General features: G+C 32.1%; 1 protein-coding gene and 1 long non-coding RNA gene across 2 annotated transcripts; both read right to left on the reverse strand.

The window, feature by feature from the left end:
• Positions 1-2,072: 2,072 nt before the first annotated feature.
• On the reverse strand, positions 2,073-5,256 carry LOC145050427 (uncharacterized). Its single transcript, XR_013683410.1, has 2 exons — positions 2,692-5,256; positions 2,073-2,552 (listed from the first exon to the last, which is right to left on the reverse strand). It is a non-coding gene; the product is annotated as an uncharacterized LOC145050427 (long non-coding RNA).
• A 10,809-nt stretch (positions 5,257-16,065) lies between these two features.
• Positions 16,066-17,832, reverse strand: LOC145049601 (ammonium transporter 2 member 5-like). Its single transcript, XM_078997986.1, has 3 exons — positions 17,203-17,832; positions 16,817-17,102; positions 16,066-16,616 (listed from the first exon to the last, which is right to left on the reverse strand). The coding sequence occupies exons 1-3, from the start codon at positions 17,830-17,832 to the stop codon at positions 16,066-16,068; spliced, it is 1,467 nt and encodes a 488-aa protein (XP_078854112.1).
• Between the last annotated feature and the right edge of the window lie 2,683 nt (positions 17,833-20,515).

A 20,515-nucleotide genomic window follows, 5' to 3' on the forward strand; every position in this document is an offset into this window, starting at 1 on the left:
AGACTTTTGGTCAAATTTCTATTTTAGAAGGAAGACTTAAGGTATACCTTGTGTGGATTGTTAGGAGGTGTTTAACACCCATATTTTGGTAGTGAGGACTGTTAGCTATGGTTGGCGCGATGTTGAGCTGGGTGTTAGTCGACTTTGTGATTCAGGCAAGTCTCTTCACTGTACTCGTGGGTCGAAGGCACCAATGCCGACCCATATGATTATAGTTATAGGATGATAGTTGTCTTTGTGACACTTGCTAATATGGTTGTATGTGCTTGATTGTCTATGTGACTATTACTGATATGATTGTATGTTATATGTATAGAGCCAATTTGGGCTCAAAGACATTATGGACTCAGGGTTGATACGGACCCGACACAACTACATGTTGTTACATGGAGTCTATAGACTCGGGGTTGATACACACCCGCAGGTTGATACATACCCAACACAGCCACATGTTGTTATATTTATATATGTGTGTTGTAAGTGGTATTTTAGGGAACTTACTAAGCTTTGTGCTTACGGTTTTGTGGTTTAAACATTTTTAGGTATTTCCAGTTTCAAAGGAATATCCCCACTTGATTGCATTACACCCCATGGAGATTTATTCCGCAATGATTGTTTATAATTTTACTATGATGTTTTGACAATACTTATACTCTGATCGCCCTTTAGGATAATCAATGAACGGTTTTGACTTCTTTTAAAATAAAAATTTTACTCGGTATATTTGGGACATTACATTGACCTGCGAATTTGAATTTAGTATTGGAATACTTTTTCCATATAATTCCCTTCAAAACATTACAATATAATTTAAACTTAAATTTGAATATAAACATGGAAAAAACCGGAGATACAAAGGTATTTACAAAATAAATTATGTGTATATATTAACTTACGAAGATTTTAATGAAAATAGTTAATAATAAATTTGGAATTATTTTTGTAGTTTACTATATAAAGGTTTAAAGGTCATATATGTCATTTTGTAATGATGATTTTCCAATATGAATTATGTATTGGAATAGATTTTCCAATATAACCCCCATAAAAATATTCCAATATAATTAATACTTGCATTTGAATAGAAATATGGACAAAAAAGATGATTAAAAAGCGTAACAAAATAAATTGTGTATATTAAGTTACAAAGACGATAATTGAAATAATTAATAATAAATTTGATATTAGTTTTGTGGTTTATTATAATTTCCCGTAAAAGATTTGTATGTCATTTTTTAATAAAAGATTATTGATTTTTTATTTTTACCTCCCTTCACCTCTTAAAACGCTTTAAAGATAATATGGTTTTTAAGATGTTAATTACTAAATGAAAAATCATAAAAATATTATTATACATATCAAATTCTTTTTTACAAATTAATCATACTCTAGAGTTTTAGAAATTCATTTCCACTGAATCTAAGAACTATATTTTATATTAAGAGGTATTGTTTTAAGTTTATTAAAAATGTTGATATAACAATTAAAATATATGTTAATTATATCTTATAAAAAGTTATTATTATTATATTTATTTTGTAAATTTAATATGAACTAACATAAGGTATTGTTGTCGCTTTTCTAAAAAAATATATATTTAATATTTAAACTAGATGAGGAGCCCCGCGTTGCGAGGATAGACTTAGATAACTCCAATCATTTTAGACATGGACATTTGTTTGCAGAACTATGAGGTTAATAAAACCTTAGTTAAATAAACATATATATTTACTCACAAAAGTCAAGAGGTCATCATCAACAATCTTGGTTCTAGAGTTAAACATATTTTGCAAAACAAAATGAATTCTCTCACAATCTGTGCAGCAAAACCACTTCCCTTTTGGTAATGCCTATAAACAATAATAAAATATCAACCCATTTCTTTTACTATATATGTATATGTGATTGCATAATATTAATATACATATACCCACCTCCACAATCATCCATTTTTTGTGCCTTTAGACACCCGATAAGGTATTCTCTTTCACACGGACAATGTCGTTAACGATGTATAATGATTAGTGGATCATAAACCTAAAGCAACCTAGGCTAAGTCTGCTTTGCACATATAAATTCAAATGTAGTTATACTTATACCTAATCATAAACAATAACAGTTTGTTCATCGAACACGTTTTTGCTAAAATCATGTCCTCTGCAAACAATAACATCATACATTATAAACAGAAAAGTAAATTACAAAAACAGTCCCTGTGTTTGATCCCTGAAAGTTTCTAATTTTGATCATAAGCCCACCTCAGGATCTACGAATGTGAGAACTTTCGGATCTTTTATAAAGCTGCGAGCAATGCTTCCAAGCCTAGTATATGCAGTCAAACCATGCAAGAATTTTAACCTGGAAAAAAGTATATAAAAATTAAAATGGGAGCATAAGGAAATCATTAAAGGAGAGGTATAATGAGTAACTTTTAATAGAAAATGGATAATATGTATTTCAGCTATCCAAGGCAGCGTGTAAGCAATCTGTCCATAGTCCTCAATCACAACACCTTTAGTGATCCCCCAAAGCTTCACAGAACCACCATTATCCTATCAAATTGGCAGTTCACACCATCAGTTTCAAGTTCTTCAAGAAAAAAAAAGACAAAATAGGAGACGAAAGGTGTTCTTTTACAATTTAAAACTATTAAAAAATGTAAAAAAGAAAAAGGTAAAAGATTAATATTACCTTGGTCAGGACATGCCTTCTATTGTTCAATATTTCATGTTGCACTATCCATGGGATTACATCAATAGTTAAGGTGGGCACTTTATACACAAGAACCTACACATCAATTACATCAACATAAACATATATAGAAAGGTAGTGTTTGTTATCATGATAAAATAAGGAGAAAACGGAAACTCAAGCAGGTCAATAACATTTTCAATTTAAGTCAATAGTTGATGAATGTACCTTTTTTTGAAGAATCTGGGGATAATTGACAAACATCTAATTTCCAAATTAAGTCGGTTTTGTGTACATAACAAACATACGTACTCAGAAATGTTAAATTGACTGTATTTTAAAATCAACCACCAATCACAACCTTGTGCTTTCAATACCATGCTTTAATTAGGTAAAAATAAAATAAATTATGTAGAAATACTAAAGAAACTAAGAATCAAAAAATTACAAATAAAATTATAGTAATGTACGTTTAAAATACAACAGTTTAATAAGAAAAAATAAAATAAACCTAAAAGGTTTAACGAAATAGAAATGAAAGGAACATGCTATATAGGAAATTACTTTGATGCGAATGGTGTTTGGTAGAGAACTTCAAATCCAGGATTGCACTTTAACATGTTTTATCACACGGTCAAAACCCATTTAAAATTAGGAGAATAAGTAAAAGATTAATACCTTCAGCCTCTTAATTGCACCTTCCACCTGAACCCACGAATCCCTATAAAAAAATGTAGTTAAAAAAATGGGAAAATCTGGAGAATAAAAGATTAATCCCACCAGATATTTTAAAAAATGATCTATGAACATACATGAAGCTCATATACATAGGAATCATAACTAAAAGGAAAAATCGTCGCATCTGCAGGCTGTAAAGCTACTAAACCCCAAATGCTCGTTTCTGTCATTTTTTGTTTAGGTTTTAGTTTTGTAAATAATAAGTTGTATAATTAATTATAATGAAATAGCATATAAATAATGTTAAAACTTAAAACATACATGCAACATGTCTTTGAAAACATTGGATTACCAAATTCGCTCATCCATACAAAGGCATCATACATTGAGTGATAAACTGAGTAGCCTACAATAAACCATTGAAGTAGTTTTCACTTTTCATCAAATTGAAAATGTTTCCCTTCAGCACATGTTGACCAAAAAATATATAATTTAATTTACCTCCTCCAAAAGATATGTATATGCTAATAGAACTCCAATATGTGGTAAGAATGTTGTATAATTTTATCCTCCACCTGCTAACCTTTAGATTTTTTTTTCATTAGTTGTGGCATTTTATCAAACAGGTAATAGGCAAAAAAAAGGGCCTTATTAGAAACTGGTTTATTCAATCAAAGATGCAATAAGAGGGAAACAAAAATAATACATGAACCGAAGAAAAAAAAACTTTCGGATTTCTTGATTCATTTTAAAAAAGAAGTTTGTTATGATTGTGGTCAGGAAAAATTTGACAGAGCACTATTACAAATACAATTGTGTTTTCCTTCTTGAAATCATGGGTTGTATGATACACAACTTGCACCAAGCACAATCACACGAATGAGAATCAAAATTGGTAATTTCACATAGATAAAAGTAAATGTCGATCATAATTAAGTAGTTGCATATATACTTACATTAGTATTGGTGAGTTCAAGATTGTAGAAATCCATGGAGTCCGGCTTAAACAAAGGACCAGCATGCCGAGTTTCCAGCGAAGCTTCAGGAATTTTGGAACGGTGATTTTGAAGACGTGAACACCCTCAAAAGCGGGAGGTACAAAGAAGTGACCACTTCATGATTGCAAAACGTTTCCAGTCTTGCTTAATCCAACATTTGGATCAACGTGATTGCAAACTGTTTCCACTCTTTCCTAATCCAACATTTTGGATCGACGATGAATAACTTTACAACTCCGAGATACCAAACACAATCGTTTGAGGGATGGCAACAAACTTTACCCCAATAGATTTCGAAAAAGTAGGTTATTACCACACCTAGAGAAAGAGAAGATGAAATTTGAAATCAATCTCAACAAATTCTAGATAAACAAAGGTGAAGAAGGAAAACCGAAATTAAAAGCCAAAGGGGGTCGACGACGGTGCGTTTGTGGTCTCCGTTCACCTCTAAACGGGAAATCGACGGGTAATCCTTCAACAGATTTAGGGCTCGAAGATGGACCGTACATCTTCTTCATGGTCGTTTTTGTGCTATTCTCATCGTCACCGACAAATATTGGAGAAATTAACAAAAAAAAAGAATATTGATTTTAATCGTCAACCTACACTATCAATTTAGAGCAGAAACATGAACATGCATCTAGGGTTCCTGAAGACAACTACAGCAGAATTGTAAACATGATCAAAATAAATAAAGGAACCAATTAAAGGGAAAACACAAAAATAGGGATAATGTGTGAAATCATGTAATGGCAGATAAAGAAGATGGTACATCCCTTATTCTGACGATACATGATGAAATAAGAAACGTAAATTGGTCACATACCTTAGTTGATTGCCCTTCCATGCTCGATATCTGATGCTGGTGGCGAGAAGGTGTATGTCCTGCGACCTGATTTCCATTGATTCTGTAACATCCAAAATTTCAAACCAATTTAATCTTTTTAAAACATGTCAAGTTCATCAAAACATTACAACTTTGTTTTCAAAATATTAATTATCAGAGTTTTTCCCAGAAACATAAACATAACAGGAGGAGTTGTACGATCACGCCTTTGCCTTGCCGCGATCCCCTGATGTACCTGAAACAATAAACTGAAACTGTAAGCCCGAAAGCATAGTGAGTTACCCCCAAAATACTGATACACATACAATCCACATAATCATGTCAACAATAACATATCATCACAACTGAACAGAACAACACATAACGAGTCCACAGCCCTACAGACTGTAATATCCACGAGCCCACAATACGAGTCTCCCTTAGCCCGTAACTGGAATGCTCCCAAGCCCACAGTACGAGTCACCCTTAGCCCGTAACTGGAATGCTCCTAGGGTTTGTTGGCTACCGCACGAAGCAGTACAACCTCAACCCATCTCATGTAACAAACACATAAATCATAAGAATCAAGCATGTAATAATTATATAACATCACAGGTAGTCCTATAGACATACCTAACATGAATAACCACTAGTATGCAACACTAAAACATACTCAACATCTAACACAACTCAAGGTAGCATATCAAATGGGTCGGCATTGGTGCCTTAGACCCCTTAGTATAGTGAGGATAACGCACCTCGTAGATATCAGCTCGGTAGATAAATCACAACTCTCCAATCACTCGCCAAAGACTCTACCACCTATTTCCATAGTACGAACATGCTCATAAGTCATCATCCTCATAGAGTACTTCATAACCCAACTAGTTAACCCTGGTCCAATTCAAAGTCCTTAGTCAAGGTCAACAGTCAATGTTGACCTTAACTCGTTGAGTACCCTCGGCTACTCGCCGAGTTCCTTGAAGTCCTTACCCACTCGTCGAGTCACCGGGGTGACTCGTCGAGTTCCCACGATTCTCGATTGAGACCCTAAGGCCACCCGTCGAGTTTCCTTCTGGCAACACGTCGATACACACGCATTCCTAACTTGGGGAAAACTCATCCGACTCGCCGAGTTGTTCATACAACTCGTCGAGTCTATGGCAATCTTCATCGGACTCGCCGAGTTGTTCATCCAACTCGTCGAGTTCACAGCTATCTTCATATGACTAGCCGAGTCGACCTTGCGACTCGCCGAGTTTCTTCAGTTCTTAAGCCATACAGACTCATTTTAAGCCATGCAATGGCTCCAAATTACAGATCCAAGCTTCCAGGGCATGCCTTTCACGTAAAGTTGCAAACTTTACTTGTATGCATGGCTAAAAAGGTTCTTAATGCCAAATCTAAGCTCTTAATGGGGTTTCATGCACAAGGGGGGCCTCATCCACGACCAAGACATGAACTTTATGATTCTAGAACTCGGGAAGGGTCCAGATATGAAGTTACAACTTCAGATCTAGCTCATGTCTTGTAATATCACCTTACTCAAACCATAAAAACCCCATATCTCCACCATATGAGGTCTAGAAGGAAAAAGAGATAAAGATGTCAACTTGATACCTTCAATGGATGCTAACTGAGGTAGATCTCAGATTTCCACTCCTTCCTTGCTCCTATCCCCTTGTTCTCCAAGTTCTTCCTCCCACAAAGCCCTCCTTCCAAGCTTACAATGCACAAGAATGACACAACACACGGGTTAGGGTTTCTATGAGCTCTTAAGGACTGCAAGGAGGCCAAATGAGGCTTATGCCTCCTTAAATAGAGTGCAGAACCTCATGATTTAGGGTTTCATCTGCCAGCTCCTACTTGTCGAGTCCCTTTATGGACTCGGCGAGTAGGTCACTAATTTCGCGATCCCGCCTCGACGCTACTCGACGAGTAGGGCTTAAAGCTAAAGAAATTCTTAATTAATTTAATACCTGAGAATCGGTGCGTTACAGATTCAAGGAGGCGAAAGAGCAAAAAAGGAGGGGTAGGGTTTATGTCGAGAGAGCGGTGAAGGCAGTGGAGTCGAATGGTCGGAAGAAAGGAGCGGAGACTGTGACGGGTTTTCCCTTTCGATTCCAATTCTGAATACGATTTGAACGTTGGTGATGAACTCATCGGCATTAGAACGAAGCCTTTTGAGGGTGGGAGAAAGGTAGTGAATTATGTCTATGGTGGTGCAACAACTGATTTAGGTTAGAGAGGCGGTGGAATGGTCTACAGTGCAACAACGTGTGTAACACACCGACCCACACGAGTACAAATCTAGGACCAATTTGGCCAGAGACTAAAATTAAAATCTTTTATTAGGACACAATTGAACATGTATATATAAAGGAAGGACCATTTTTGCCCTAAAATTAAAAACTTTTATTAGAAGAACACCATTGAACATGTATATATAAAGGAAGGACCACTTTTGCCCCATCCCTAGCAAATTTACTGTAGCCAAGGATGGAGAATTTTAATATATATATATATATATATATATATATATATATATATATATATAATTTGAATAAAATATTATATAACATATACTAAAAAGCCTTCTAAATTAATATAAAATAAAAAGATGATATCTGAATTCCCCACATACTTTTTCATTCTCATTTGGTATAAATGAATATGATTTTTTTTTGTTTTTTCTCTTTTATAAATGATCTTTTATAAATGAAGATGCATTTTTTTTATAATAATACTTAATTGATAGTGTAATTGTAAGGTTTATCAACTTCCACAATGTAAACCTATTTAATTTGTTTTAATATGGTTATAATTTTATTAGTGAAAACATTATTGTTTTTCTAATAAAAATAATATAATAATAATTAATATTTATATTTGAGTTGAACAATTAAATATAATCAGTTCTAAAATTACATGTCTAATCTAATGTATCTTTTTAATTGTTATAATATTTAATAGTTTGACATTATAGTTTTTTTTATTGTGCAATGCACAACCATTCACCTAATATTAAGAGGAATATTTTCAAATACCACAAACATTAAAAACCCACAAGACTTTTCAGATTTCAATATAATATATTAACAAAATATATTATGAAATGTGAAATGTTTTCATATTAGTGTGACATCGTGTAGGAAAATTATCGATAACCATCTTCTGGGATGCCTTGAGGACAGTATTCCTTGGAACAAAATCTTGTCTGGTAAAGTTAATATATTTGTGTGGATCTAGTCTTAAAAGACTGCCTAATCGGTAATAATCTCGAGAAAATTGGGTATTTATCGGTTCCCATGTCCCTTTGAAACATTTTGTTAGAGACAGAGTCCCCCCTCTTTCTAAATTGTTTAGTCGCTCGGGAGGTGCGTGCTACCATCAACAACTGGTGGGATCATGTTCCAGTGGATAACAGATCTCTCCATGATCTCTTCACTTGCGCGTCCAGTTTTGGTACCCCTGGCTGCATGAGCAAGGTTGTTTCGGTTGTGCTCTCGGCTTTTGCTTGGACTATTTGGAGTTAGAGGTGTGATAAAATATTTAGTGGCAATGTTAAGAGTTGTCATATGTTGGTTAGCGATGTGAAGATGTTGACTTTCAAATGGATTAAATACAGATCTAGAAAATTTTATTTCTTTAATTGGGTTGATTGGTGTCATAACCCTTTACGGGAATGTATCAAACTTATGTAATACAAATCTAAAAAAAGTTATTTCTTTATTTCTTTAATTTCTAGCTTGTTTTCTATAAAATTCTTGTTGTTAAAAAATGTTAATTTAATCACAACATTAAAACGTAACACTAAATCGAATGTTATATTAAGTTTTATTAAGAAGTTAGTCACAAGTAGTGGCCGTCAAATAATATGATTTTAATAGATGTTATAATAGGATCTAAAATTGTTACAAATTCATATAATAAATTAGTGTAAGAAATTATTATTTATTTGCTAATATTAATAATATGTATATTTTCAACATGTCTTTGCCATAATTTAAATTATATAATTTTATTCTACAACTTTATTCTACGAAACGCACGTATATTCATATGGTTGTGTGTGTATATATATATATATATATATATATATATATATATATATATATATACACATACTAGGTGTGAGACCCATGTATTAAATGGGTTGATTATATATATATATATATATATATATATATATATATATATATATAAATGTTAAGTATAAACATTATATATCCTAATATGCTATTTCATAACCCAAGCAGTACCCAAAGATCCTCAATAGTAATCAATGCTAAGTGTTCCATTTTTTTTGTTAATGTCTCCCAACCTGAAGGGCCAAAGAAAGAGTAAATTAGTCATTTCAACAACAAACTAAAGGGAAAATTGGTTATTGCAAACGATAAAATCTAAGCTACTAATATGATGGGCCAAAATAGTCACTTGGGACAATAAAATGAAGGGCAAATTGGTCATCCTAGCCTAATAAAATAAACATCAAAAGTTTTTATACTTTCGATTTACGGTAATCATGTGTTCTTGCAATGCACTTTCAAAGTACATCGTTATTTCAAAGTAGATAGAAAGCTACAATGTACAAATCAATGAAAATATGTCAATATTCTTGCATACATACCATATCAAAATCTTGTAAACACATTAATACATACCTTTGCAGTTAAATTATAGACTGTCAAGTTCCATTTTTGTCTAGTTTTTGTTCATGCAACTTGCCTAGTGTCTGCAACTTTACTTAAATCCCCATTCAGCCAAGTTGTTCCAATAGTCACATACCTAAACAATAAACACAATTAATTAGAGGGTAAATTTGGAAGCTTTTTTACAAACAAAATATTAATAGATCACATTTGAAGTTCTATTACAACCTGCTTGATTTGACAGCTGATCCAGTGTTGTTTCGTTTAGTTTTTGTTGTCATTATCAACTCAGTCGTTATAATTTCATGAAAACCACCATGTCTAAATATTCCTCTGTTGGTAAAATTATATACCGGTATATTGGATAAATTACAGGTTTGTATGATGCCTCGAAATTCCAATTGAGGCATGGACAATATTCAATTAAACACAAACAAAAACTTTTGCTTTAAATTGTCAGATTACATACACATATAAGTGAGAAGTAAAAAGAAACATAAACGAAAATCACACTTTACTTGAATGCCATGTGAATAGAATGTATTAATTTCTTCCTTTTAATGAAAAAAGATTGAATTTGATATTCAGATAGCTTCAATGTTTTGAGGGAAAAAAGGAACAATCGTACATAAAAACACAATATAAAGTTTATAAAAAAAACCATTTCAATTGGATTACCTGAAGGGGAAGAGTCGTCAAATCTTCAAATAGGTTTAAGTACATCTTTTTTAACTCCTGTAAATCCTTTCTTCGATGGATATTTCTAAAGAGAGCCCAAATTATTCAACATTAGATTAGGGTTTATTTTTTGGTTTTGAGGAGAATGTCGGAGAAAGAAGAGTACCGAGGGATTTGCGGTTATTTTAAAACCATCTAGTGACTGCAACCTAACAACAATAAACGGCCCACCAACCAAAAACAATTAGAAAATGGCGAACTGAAAACATGTAAACTTTATAAATGTACCTCTGAGAAAGCGTTGAGTATGTGGGGTTCAGAATCAACAACAAAAGCTTGGAATCAAATCGCACGTACATGGGATTCAAACCCTAAAATTAGACCTCAACAATACAAAGTAGAAATATAAAAAACAAACCTAAACAAAATAAAAAAAACCTAGAAATTAGACCTTACAACTATTACGCTCTTTATCGTGGGCTTTGCTCATCTACAAACTGATATATATATATATATATATATATATATATATATATATATATATATGTCACCTGAACTTCTCAGATTCACCATTATCTTTTCTAGAGAGAGATGTGGTGGTATGTAAAAGTCCTACATCAAATAGTCGACAAATAATCAAAAGATAGAATAAAGAGTGCAATTTTGCGGAATGAGAAGCACAAATCAGATGGTAGTTTGGTCAACGATGGTGTAATCGATATGTGTGTGATTTCTTGAGATTTCGTCCCTGATTTTGCATAATCATGGTTTTGAAAAATGAAGAAGATATAGTGGGATTAGGTTTCATCAACAGAAAGAATTTGAACGTAAATAGTTGAGTTAATAGGATGAACAAATATGGTTGCGTGATTTGATTTCCAAAATGCAAAAGAGAAATTAGGGGAGATAGCCGTGATGGCAAATTCGAAGTTATAGAAGGGTACTTTAGTAATTCAACTTAATGGGGAAATGGCCAGAAGAAGATGACACGTCGATAGAAATGGATTCTTTTATTAGGGTATATATATATATATATATATATATATATATATATATATATATATATATATATATATATATATATATATATATATATATATATATATATATATAGGGAGTGGTTCAAATGAGAACCCAAAAAGGTTAAGAACCCTAAGAACTTTTTTTTTTTTTAATTTTTTCATTAAATACATTCTAGACAAATCAAACATCAATATTATATTAAGCAAACTTTTTCACTCCATAGTTTACAACTACTTGTTACTTGTAATAGGTCCACCACCGGACTGCCACCAGACCGTTGGACTGCTACCGGAGTAACAAAATCAGTAACATTTTTTTAGTCGTATTCACAGCTTAATAGAACAAACATTATAGCTTATATTTCTCCACTAATAACTTTAACACATACATTTCTATTTTTGCAGCAAAATATATAAAATTTAATAAAAAATGGAATTATACCTTGTTAAATTCATTTTTTCCTCTTCTAAATTTTAAATCTCTTTAAAATATATTATTTATAAGACATATTCATAGTTTAATAAAATATTAATTCACTACTTCACATTCTATTATTTTCATTCATACATTTAATCATATTTTAACACAAAATTTAAATAAAATACACAACTTATACAGTCTATTATCAGTTTAATACATAAAATTCATAACTTAATACATTCCATTATACACTAATTCTCATATTTAGAGAAGTAAAACTAAAATTCTACCACCACCACCACCACCACCAACTACCGCATGCCACCACCATCCACTCATGCATCTATCGCAACCATCATTCACTCCAAATCAGATCTGTATATAAAATTATAGAATCACAGCTTAAATATTATATTCACAGTTTAATAAAACATATAATTCACTAATTATGAGTTTAATGCAAAATAATTATAAAAACTGATATATTCTTACATATTTATACAACACAAAAAATAAATATATTTACAAGAAAATTAATATAAACATACTCACATAAATCACTTATATTTTAACACAAAATTCATTAAAAAATTCACAGCTTAAAAAAGTCAATTCACAGTTTTGTACAGAAAATTCACAACTTAATATATAAATTTCACTGTTTAATACACAAAAATTATACATTCACTTAAACCTTATATTTATACCTTAATATCTATAGGCTAGTGTTTCCTTCAAAGTTTATTTACATAAATATTCACAATTTAAATTTTGCATACTTTATTCAAAATTATATAAAATCATATTTGTGTATAGTGTCTTCAGTATCATATTTCAGAAGCAAAAAAAAAAAAATCATAAAAAATTAACAGCTTAATGTAGTCAATGCCTTGCTTAATATATTTAATTGACAATTTAATACAACTAATTCACAGCTTAATAAAGTTAATTCATAGTTTAATACACAAAACTCACAGCTTAATATATTAAATTCATAGCTTAATACACAAAAAATATACACTAAAAACCCAAATTCTTAACATAAACTTACAATTCAAGAATTTCATTCACGGTTTAATAAAGCAGTTTAGGACTCTCATTCATATTACTCACAGCTTAAAAACATACTTGATTTGTTGAAGCATTTTCATCAAACACCTTGTGTGCACCACACAAATTAACAATTTAATAAAGCATTCCAGGACTCTGATTTATAGTTTAATCAAACATCTTACATGCTCTATGAAAAGATATTTAGATCGATTTAAAAACTTATAGAAAATCATGTATTCACAGTTTAATACATAAAATTTACAGCTTAATATAATCAATTCACAGTTTAAACATAAAATTCACAACTTAACGCAGTCAATTTATAGTTAAAAACATAAAAATCACATCTTCAATTCACAATATAACAACAAACATTCTATATTCAATTCAAAGTATAACAACCATTAAACCTAACATTGAATAACAATTTAATGCAAATATTATAACAAATATAAAAAAAACATGGATTCACAACTTAGTAGCAGAAAAAATTATGATTAATAAAAATAAACAACAAATAAAATATTAAAAGATTGTATATTTTTTCACTAAACTATTTGTAAAGTCAAACATGACATTTTTTGGAATAGGAGTATTGCAACAATTATCATCTTTCACAATATTTAATAATATTTTTCATGATATCAAAATATCAATTATACTCACATTTATTTTTTTATTTTTAATAATATTGCCCATTAAATGCATGGAAGTAAAAACGAAAACCAAAAACTTTGTAACCAATAAACCGAACCTATCTTAAAAACTAATGTTCTGTTTTCTAAATAAACCATATTTAGGTATGTTTTTCTTTTGAAAACACGTGGCTTGGCATTTAGTTTTAGACTTCATAAAAAATACAAAAATGTGCAATAACTACTTAGCTATGATTTAATCCATAGAAAATGTGCTATAGTATTGTTCTTATCAATAATATATATATATATATATATATATATATATATATATATATATATATATATATATATATATATATATATATATATATATATATATATATATATATATGGATGCATCATAACTGATGATGATGAACTGGATGTTTAATTACCAACGCTAAAATTAAATTATAGTCTTGCATTAGACATGGACCGGAGCCCCATATATTTCAAGCGTACTTATTTTAATGATGTTAAGGTTGCCAAAACTCAAGTTTAAAACATTATATGCACATAGAGATTAAAACATTAACTTGACAACTTAAAAGACTACTTTAAGATACTAATTACAACTTAAAATATACAATCTTTTTATTGAGGCATTCCGTCAAATACTTTATGTGCACATTTTTTCTGGAACTTTTATCTATAAAATTTTATACCAGTAACATATCAAAGAAGAGAACACAACGTGAAACAATTTATCAAACAAAATGTGTGTGTGTAACATACATCATATATGTAACAAAACACAGAAAATCTGACCTGATTTGTGTAAATATGATGGTAGAGACTAGAGGCGAACTAGATCTGGAAGCGTAAATCTTAGATCTAGAAGAGAATATCGTAGGTTTGGCCAGATCTGAAGGTGAATGTTATAGCTCTGAAGGTAACGGTCGGTGAAGGCGATGGTCAGTGGTGGCGAGATTAACAATGATGGCAAGAGGCGGCGATTAGGCACTGAAGACAGATAGGAAGGCGGATGTTATAGATCATAAGACGGAGATTGTAGATCTGACAAGATCTGGACTACGAACACCATCACAGACGAGGAAAAACCACCGAATCATTTAGATCTAAATAGATATTAGAAAAAGCACAAAAGAGAGTCGACGGAATCACGCAACCGGAGACGACAAGTGAAGGTGGTGGTTCGCTGTTGGTATCAGACAACGATGGAGAGGTGGTGGCGGATGATGGTGTTGGTGGCCAGCGATGGTGGCAGTCGGTAACAATGAATTTGGTGTTGGTGGGAGAGTTTGAAAGTGTTCATGAGTTGGAGATTTAGAAATATAGGATAAAATGTTTGATCGATTCTAATATGTTACCAATGTATTTGATGTTAAAATGACCCTGATGCCCTTCTTGTTTTTTGTTTAGTAATGAAAACTTAAAAAAAAAATCAAAATGCTTAGAATTATAAAGTAAAAATAATAGTTCTTATGGTTTTTAACTTTTAGTGGTTCTCATTTGAACTTTTACCTATATATATATATATATATATATATATATATATATATATATATATATATATATATATATATATATATATAGGTTCAGGTTCATTTGAGACCATTCTAATTTTGTGAGACCGTGAGACCAAATCTAAAAATAATTTTAAAATGCAAAATAAATGGAAAAATCCAAAAATTCTTTTTTTTAAATATTATTTTCGGAACTTGAATTAACTAAAAAAATATAAAAAAAATTAAAAAAAACAAAAAAAATTAAAAAAAATCCCGTTTTTTTTTTGAAAAATACGTGAAATATTCTAAATAGAATATTACACTGACATATTCTAAAAAATAATTTTAAAATGCAAAATAAATGGAAAAATCTAAAAATTCATTTTTTAAATATTATTTTCGGAACTTGAATTAACTAAAAAAAATATAAAAAAAAAATAAATAAAATTATATTTTTTTTTGAAAAATACGTGAAATATTCTAAATAGAATATTACACTGTACATATTCTAAAAATAATTTTAAAATGCAAAATAAATGGAAAAATCAAAAAATTCTTTTTTTAAATATTATTTTCGGAACTTGAATTAACTAAAATAAATAAAAGAAAATATATATATATATATATATATATATATATATATATATATATATATATATATATATATATATATATATATATATATATATATATATACTCTCATTTCAACAATAAAATAAATATTTATTAAAATCAGTAGTTCAACATAATTTCTAGATCATACTAATATAACTTTATTAATCTCCCTTACATTTCCTTTGAATGATTAACAATTTCACATTCATGGGGTTTTATTTAACCATAAAACTTCAAATTCGTGACCCATTCAAACCTAAACACATAGTTATATTCCCATGTTTTTCATGTCAACTCAACTGAACCCCCTCCAGCCTTAATCGGGACTTCAATATCGTTATAGTTCGAGTACCTCGAGTTCTCCAACCTTTCACCTTGTCCCCAAATCGCATACGCCTCTTCACCATGAGCCGCCTCGTCTCCGATTTCCATATCCTCATCTGACATTCTCAGTGGAACGATTAATTGCACGAATAAACACACTAAACTTGTCATCACGATATTAAGCACAATCACGAATAAAATTCCAAGTATTTGAACACCCATCTGTCTAACTCCATAACGAATGCTTTGTGAGGACCCACGGTGCAAACCTGGGAATAAACCCATGTATTTATTTGTATATCCATAGAATAATTCGCATAGATGTGGCTCAGAAAATAGCCCGGTGAGGAGGCCACCTAGGGTTCCGGCGATTGCATGAGTGTGTAGCACCGCCATTGTGTCGTCAACTTTCTGTAAGAGTTCGGACTTCTTGTGGACCACCATCATGGTGAACCATGGGATCGACCCCGATAACAATCCCATTATTATTGCGGAGTATCCTTGTACCACCCCTGATCAAAGTTGAAACCAAATAAGTTGACTAAAACAAGAAATCTTGAAAGAGCGTTTGACAACTTAAGCTGCGTGGCATATCTGGCAGGATTCTTTATTGAAAATATTTGTATGTGATAATCTATTAAACATTTTAGAGTTTAATGGATAAGTCAGTTCTTTGAAATAACAGTCCCATTATTAAGCCAAGAAGAAGTACCTGCTGCTGGGGTTATGCAAACTAAACCAGTGATCATGCCTTGAACTGCACCAATGACCGAAGCTTTCTTGAAGAAAATTACATCAAGGATGAGCCAAGTTAAAAGACTCGTGGCAGCACAGACATGGGTGTTCAAAACTGCTAAAGAAGCATCTGCGCTTGCTGCATAAGGGTCACCACCATTGAAACCAGTCCAACCCATCCATAACAGCCCAGCTCCGGCCAACATGAGAATAATGTTGTTCGGAGGAAATCTTTCCCTATCCTTTGTCAATCTTGGACCAACCTGAGCCCAAACAAGATAAAAATTGTGATGCTATGGTGTAAAAAAATTAAAAACATAAAACGACTTCCTTTTAACCACTGTATATATAAGATTCATGTACCCAGTAAGCAGCAGTGAAACCAGCAACTCCTGAAGAAAGATGGATGACATAACCACCTGAATAGTCGATTATTCCCATTGTAGATAACCAACCAGTAGTAGACCAAATGGTGAAAGCACCAACAGTGTAAGAAAAGGTTAGCCAAAGTGGAACAAACAGCATCCACGCATAGAAATTCATCCTTCCTAAAACTGCTCCGGCTATCAGAATCAATGTGATGGCGGCGAAAACAAACTGAAAAAACACCATAGTTGCGTTTGGGAACAATCCAAGAAAGGCCTGCTCAAGAAGGTACTTTTGCTCCACCGAAGCGTTGACTTTTCCCCAAATAGGGATGAGTTGGTCACCGAATGAGAGCCTATAACCCCATAAAACCCAACAAACTAAAACCATTGCGAAAGCATAGAGAGCCATAAAGGCAGAGTTAACAGCCCACTTCTTCTTGACTGCTCCACCATACAAGATTATAAGCCCTGGTACGCTCTGCATGCCCACAAGAGTAGCTGCGATAAGTTGCCATGCATTGTCAGCTTTGTTCATCCAATCAGGACTGGCATCACTGGGCAACAGATTTGGAGGAAAGGCAAATGGTGTGGTTCCATTGAAGGGTGCTGGTGGTGAGAAACTCATATCGAATCTCTGTACTATTGAAGCCAAGTGTTAGATCGATGATCGATGGTGTCTTTCACCAAATGTGAGAATGGAAGATATATATACAGCATTTTTAAATGGGTTTATTTGTTGATTCTCACGATAAGCTGGTTAAATTCCTATGAGGACATCAATCCTTTTTGTCATTTCTTGAAAATGACTTCTTTTTAAAAGATTCAGAAAATCGATCAAGTGAATGGATGATTAATGGAAGGATGTAGCAATTCTTGTGAGTTAGCGGTTATTGGATATTTCGCTAGAGAGTTTGGCTGTCCAGGGCAATCGGTGATTCCAATGTAGAAAGCCCTTGTTGCACCAACATAGTATCAACAACAACACGTTGGTTTCTCTTCATTTGGAATCAAACATAGTATCTATTAATAATATTTAAGAATGCATGAATATCTATGCCGAAATAGTATTATATATATGAGCAAATGATATGATGTAGGTTTTTGTTTTCTTATGATTTGTCTTTTTGAGTAGGTCACCATCAACTTAACACTAATTTTTAAGTTGAATTGCATAATAAGATAATCGAACTTTTTTTTCTTCTATTTAAGGTAGCCCGTTTTTTAGCCCTACAAAAAATACTTTATACAAGATAAACAAAAACATTAATATAGTTATATATATTCCACCTAATGAACTTTTGAATTGTTCTTAACTAACTTTTGGTTTTTTTTTTTTTTTTTTTGTTTGCATGAGGTTGATTCCATGTCAAATTCAAATTAATTTATAGGTACATGCTTAATATATAGAGCAATTCATCGATCCTTTGACAGTTTGACTTGGTCCTTTCAAATATAAAGAGATCATGCAAGGAGCTACAAAATTACATAATGTCTATGGGGTTTTCGAGCAAGACACCCAAGATAAGTTAATTTTACGATTCCTACTGGATACCACAATAAAGATAAATCAACAACCTAATAAAAAATCAGCCCTTGTCTACACATGTTATCCAAGAAGGTCACCTCATTCATGTATCCAAAAGTACCCAACAAGTGGTTCTGAAAATAACATCAATCTTATATTTTCATATAAGCCAAACATGCAATAACTCTACCAAAAGCACTATATCTAAAAGATTTGATTAGATTCAATGAAGTGAAATTGGTTGATTTTGGATACACCATATGGATGACATGGTTGACTAATCATTAGACTAAATGGAATAACACTTGTGAATTAATTTAACTTGGCTAAGGCAATTCATAAGCACAAATTACCTCAACTCTTCATGGCTATTAAAATGGTTAGAGGAGCTCTTAACACATTTCCTTAATTAGAGTCACAAAATCAATTAAGCATATAATCTTGTGAAAATCAATTAGCTTTAAGTTCTAAGAATTACCAAGTCCAAAAGATAATCAAATGCTTACATTATCATTATGGAGGAAACATTTCCATGGTTTAAGTGAAATGAAAACAAACATATAAAACATTTGTTGCTTACTAATTTGAGGGTCGATTACTTAACCAAGAAATTAGTCAACAAAAATAAGCATTCATTCATCTAAGCTCATGATCAAAGATAAATAAACACAACAAGATGTTTAACTAGAAAACATTTCCATAAACTTCAAACACAAGATAACATTTAGTCTTCAAAGCAACCAATCATCTATGGGATTTAACCCTAATCAACCAAATGAGAATCTAGCCAAGCATGGCCAAAATAAGACAAAATACAAAATAGTTTAGAGATACCAAACATGATTCAAAGTGCAAGATGAAATGAAATGACACCAATCTTCAAAATCTTCAAGTTCTTCCAAACTTTTCTTGAGAGCAAAAGAGTAGTTCTTCCTAGTGATTCCTGGTGAAAATCCCCCCCAAATTCTTCAGTAAAAAGGGCTCATTTCTGGATTCAAAAACTCTCCAAAAGCCATCCACCAACCTTTCCAAAATAGAGTCAAAAAGTCAAAACTCGGATTCACCACAACACGATCCACACGGACCGATTGTGGATCCACACGGACCACGTGGGTCTCGCTGATTGCATGCCTTGGCCCATTTAAAATACAATCCAGCCCAAATTTTCTCATTCATCTTCAGCCCACATGCACAACTCTTAGTAGCCCAATTATGTTATTCCAAAGCCTCCAATGATGGTCCAATGCTTCTTTAATCCTCCTCAACTCGAGTCATCGTCCAAAATTAAATCCAACGCGTATCTCACTTATACTGACACCAAGCCCAATTGCACCACTTCAAGTCCATGAACGAATTGCAAGCCTCCAGTAGTCCCGTACTCCTTCCATACCTCCAATAACAAATAGTCTTTGATAAATCCTGCAAATAAGCTCAAAATACTGGGAAGCACCCGGTAAAGGAGAAAAATAACAAAAAGAGAAAATATGCATGAAGATTAACTAAAATGAGATGGAATGTGTAAAATAAACTATAAAAAAGAAGTAAATAAAATGAAACTATCAGTGTTCGGGGATGTTTTAAGAGTAATTTTGTAAGGTCAGATTTCGATGACATAATCTAATTTAAATGGGGGAGAATTAGAACATCCATTTTTTTCAAGTTTCTTTTCATGAGAATCATTTCATATCTTGGGATTTTGTAGGGGCATGACATGGTGTTAGGTGGGCCACGACGTGACATTCGTTGATGCGGAACGTTCATCTGCACAACACCACAACGTAGC

The sequence above is a fragment of the Lactuca serriola genome, chromosome 5 (genome assembly GCF_051521515.1).
Source record: "Lactuca serriola cultivar US96UC23 chromosome 5, Lser_US96UC23_V15, whole genome shotgun sequence".
NCBI lineage: Eukaryota > Viridiplantae > Streptophyta > Magnoliopsida > Asterales > Asteraceae > Lactuca > Lactuca serriola.

Bases quoted from the DNA above. Each gene is read 5' to 3' on its own strand.
- LOC145049601 (XM_078997986.1), bottom strand. From the start codon at position 17,832: ATGAGTTTCTCACCACCAGCACCCTTCAATGGAACCACACCATTTGCC. The intron at 17,103-17,202 runs GTACATGAATCT...GTTTGGGCTCAG, and splicing joins GTTTCACTGCTGCTTACTGG to GTTGGTCCAAGATTGACAAA. The intron at 16,617-16,816 runs GTACTTCTTCTT...AACTTTGATCAG, and splicing joins TTGCATAACCCCAGCAGCAG to GGGTGGTACAAGGATACTCC.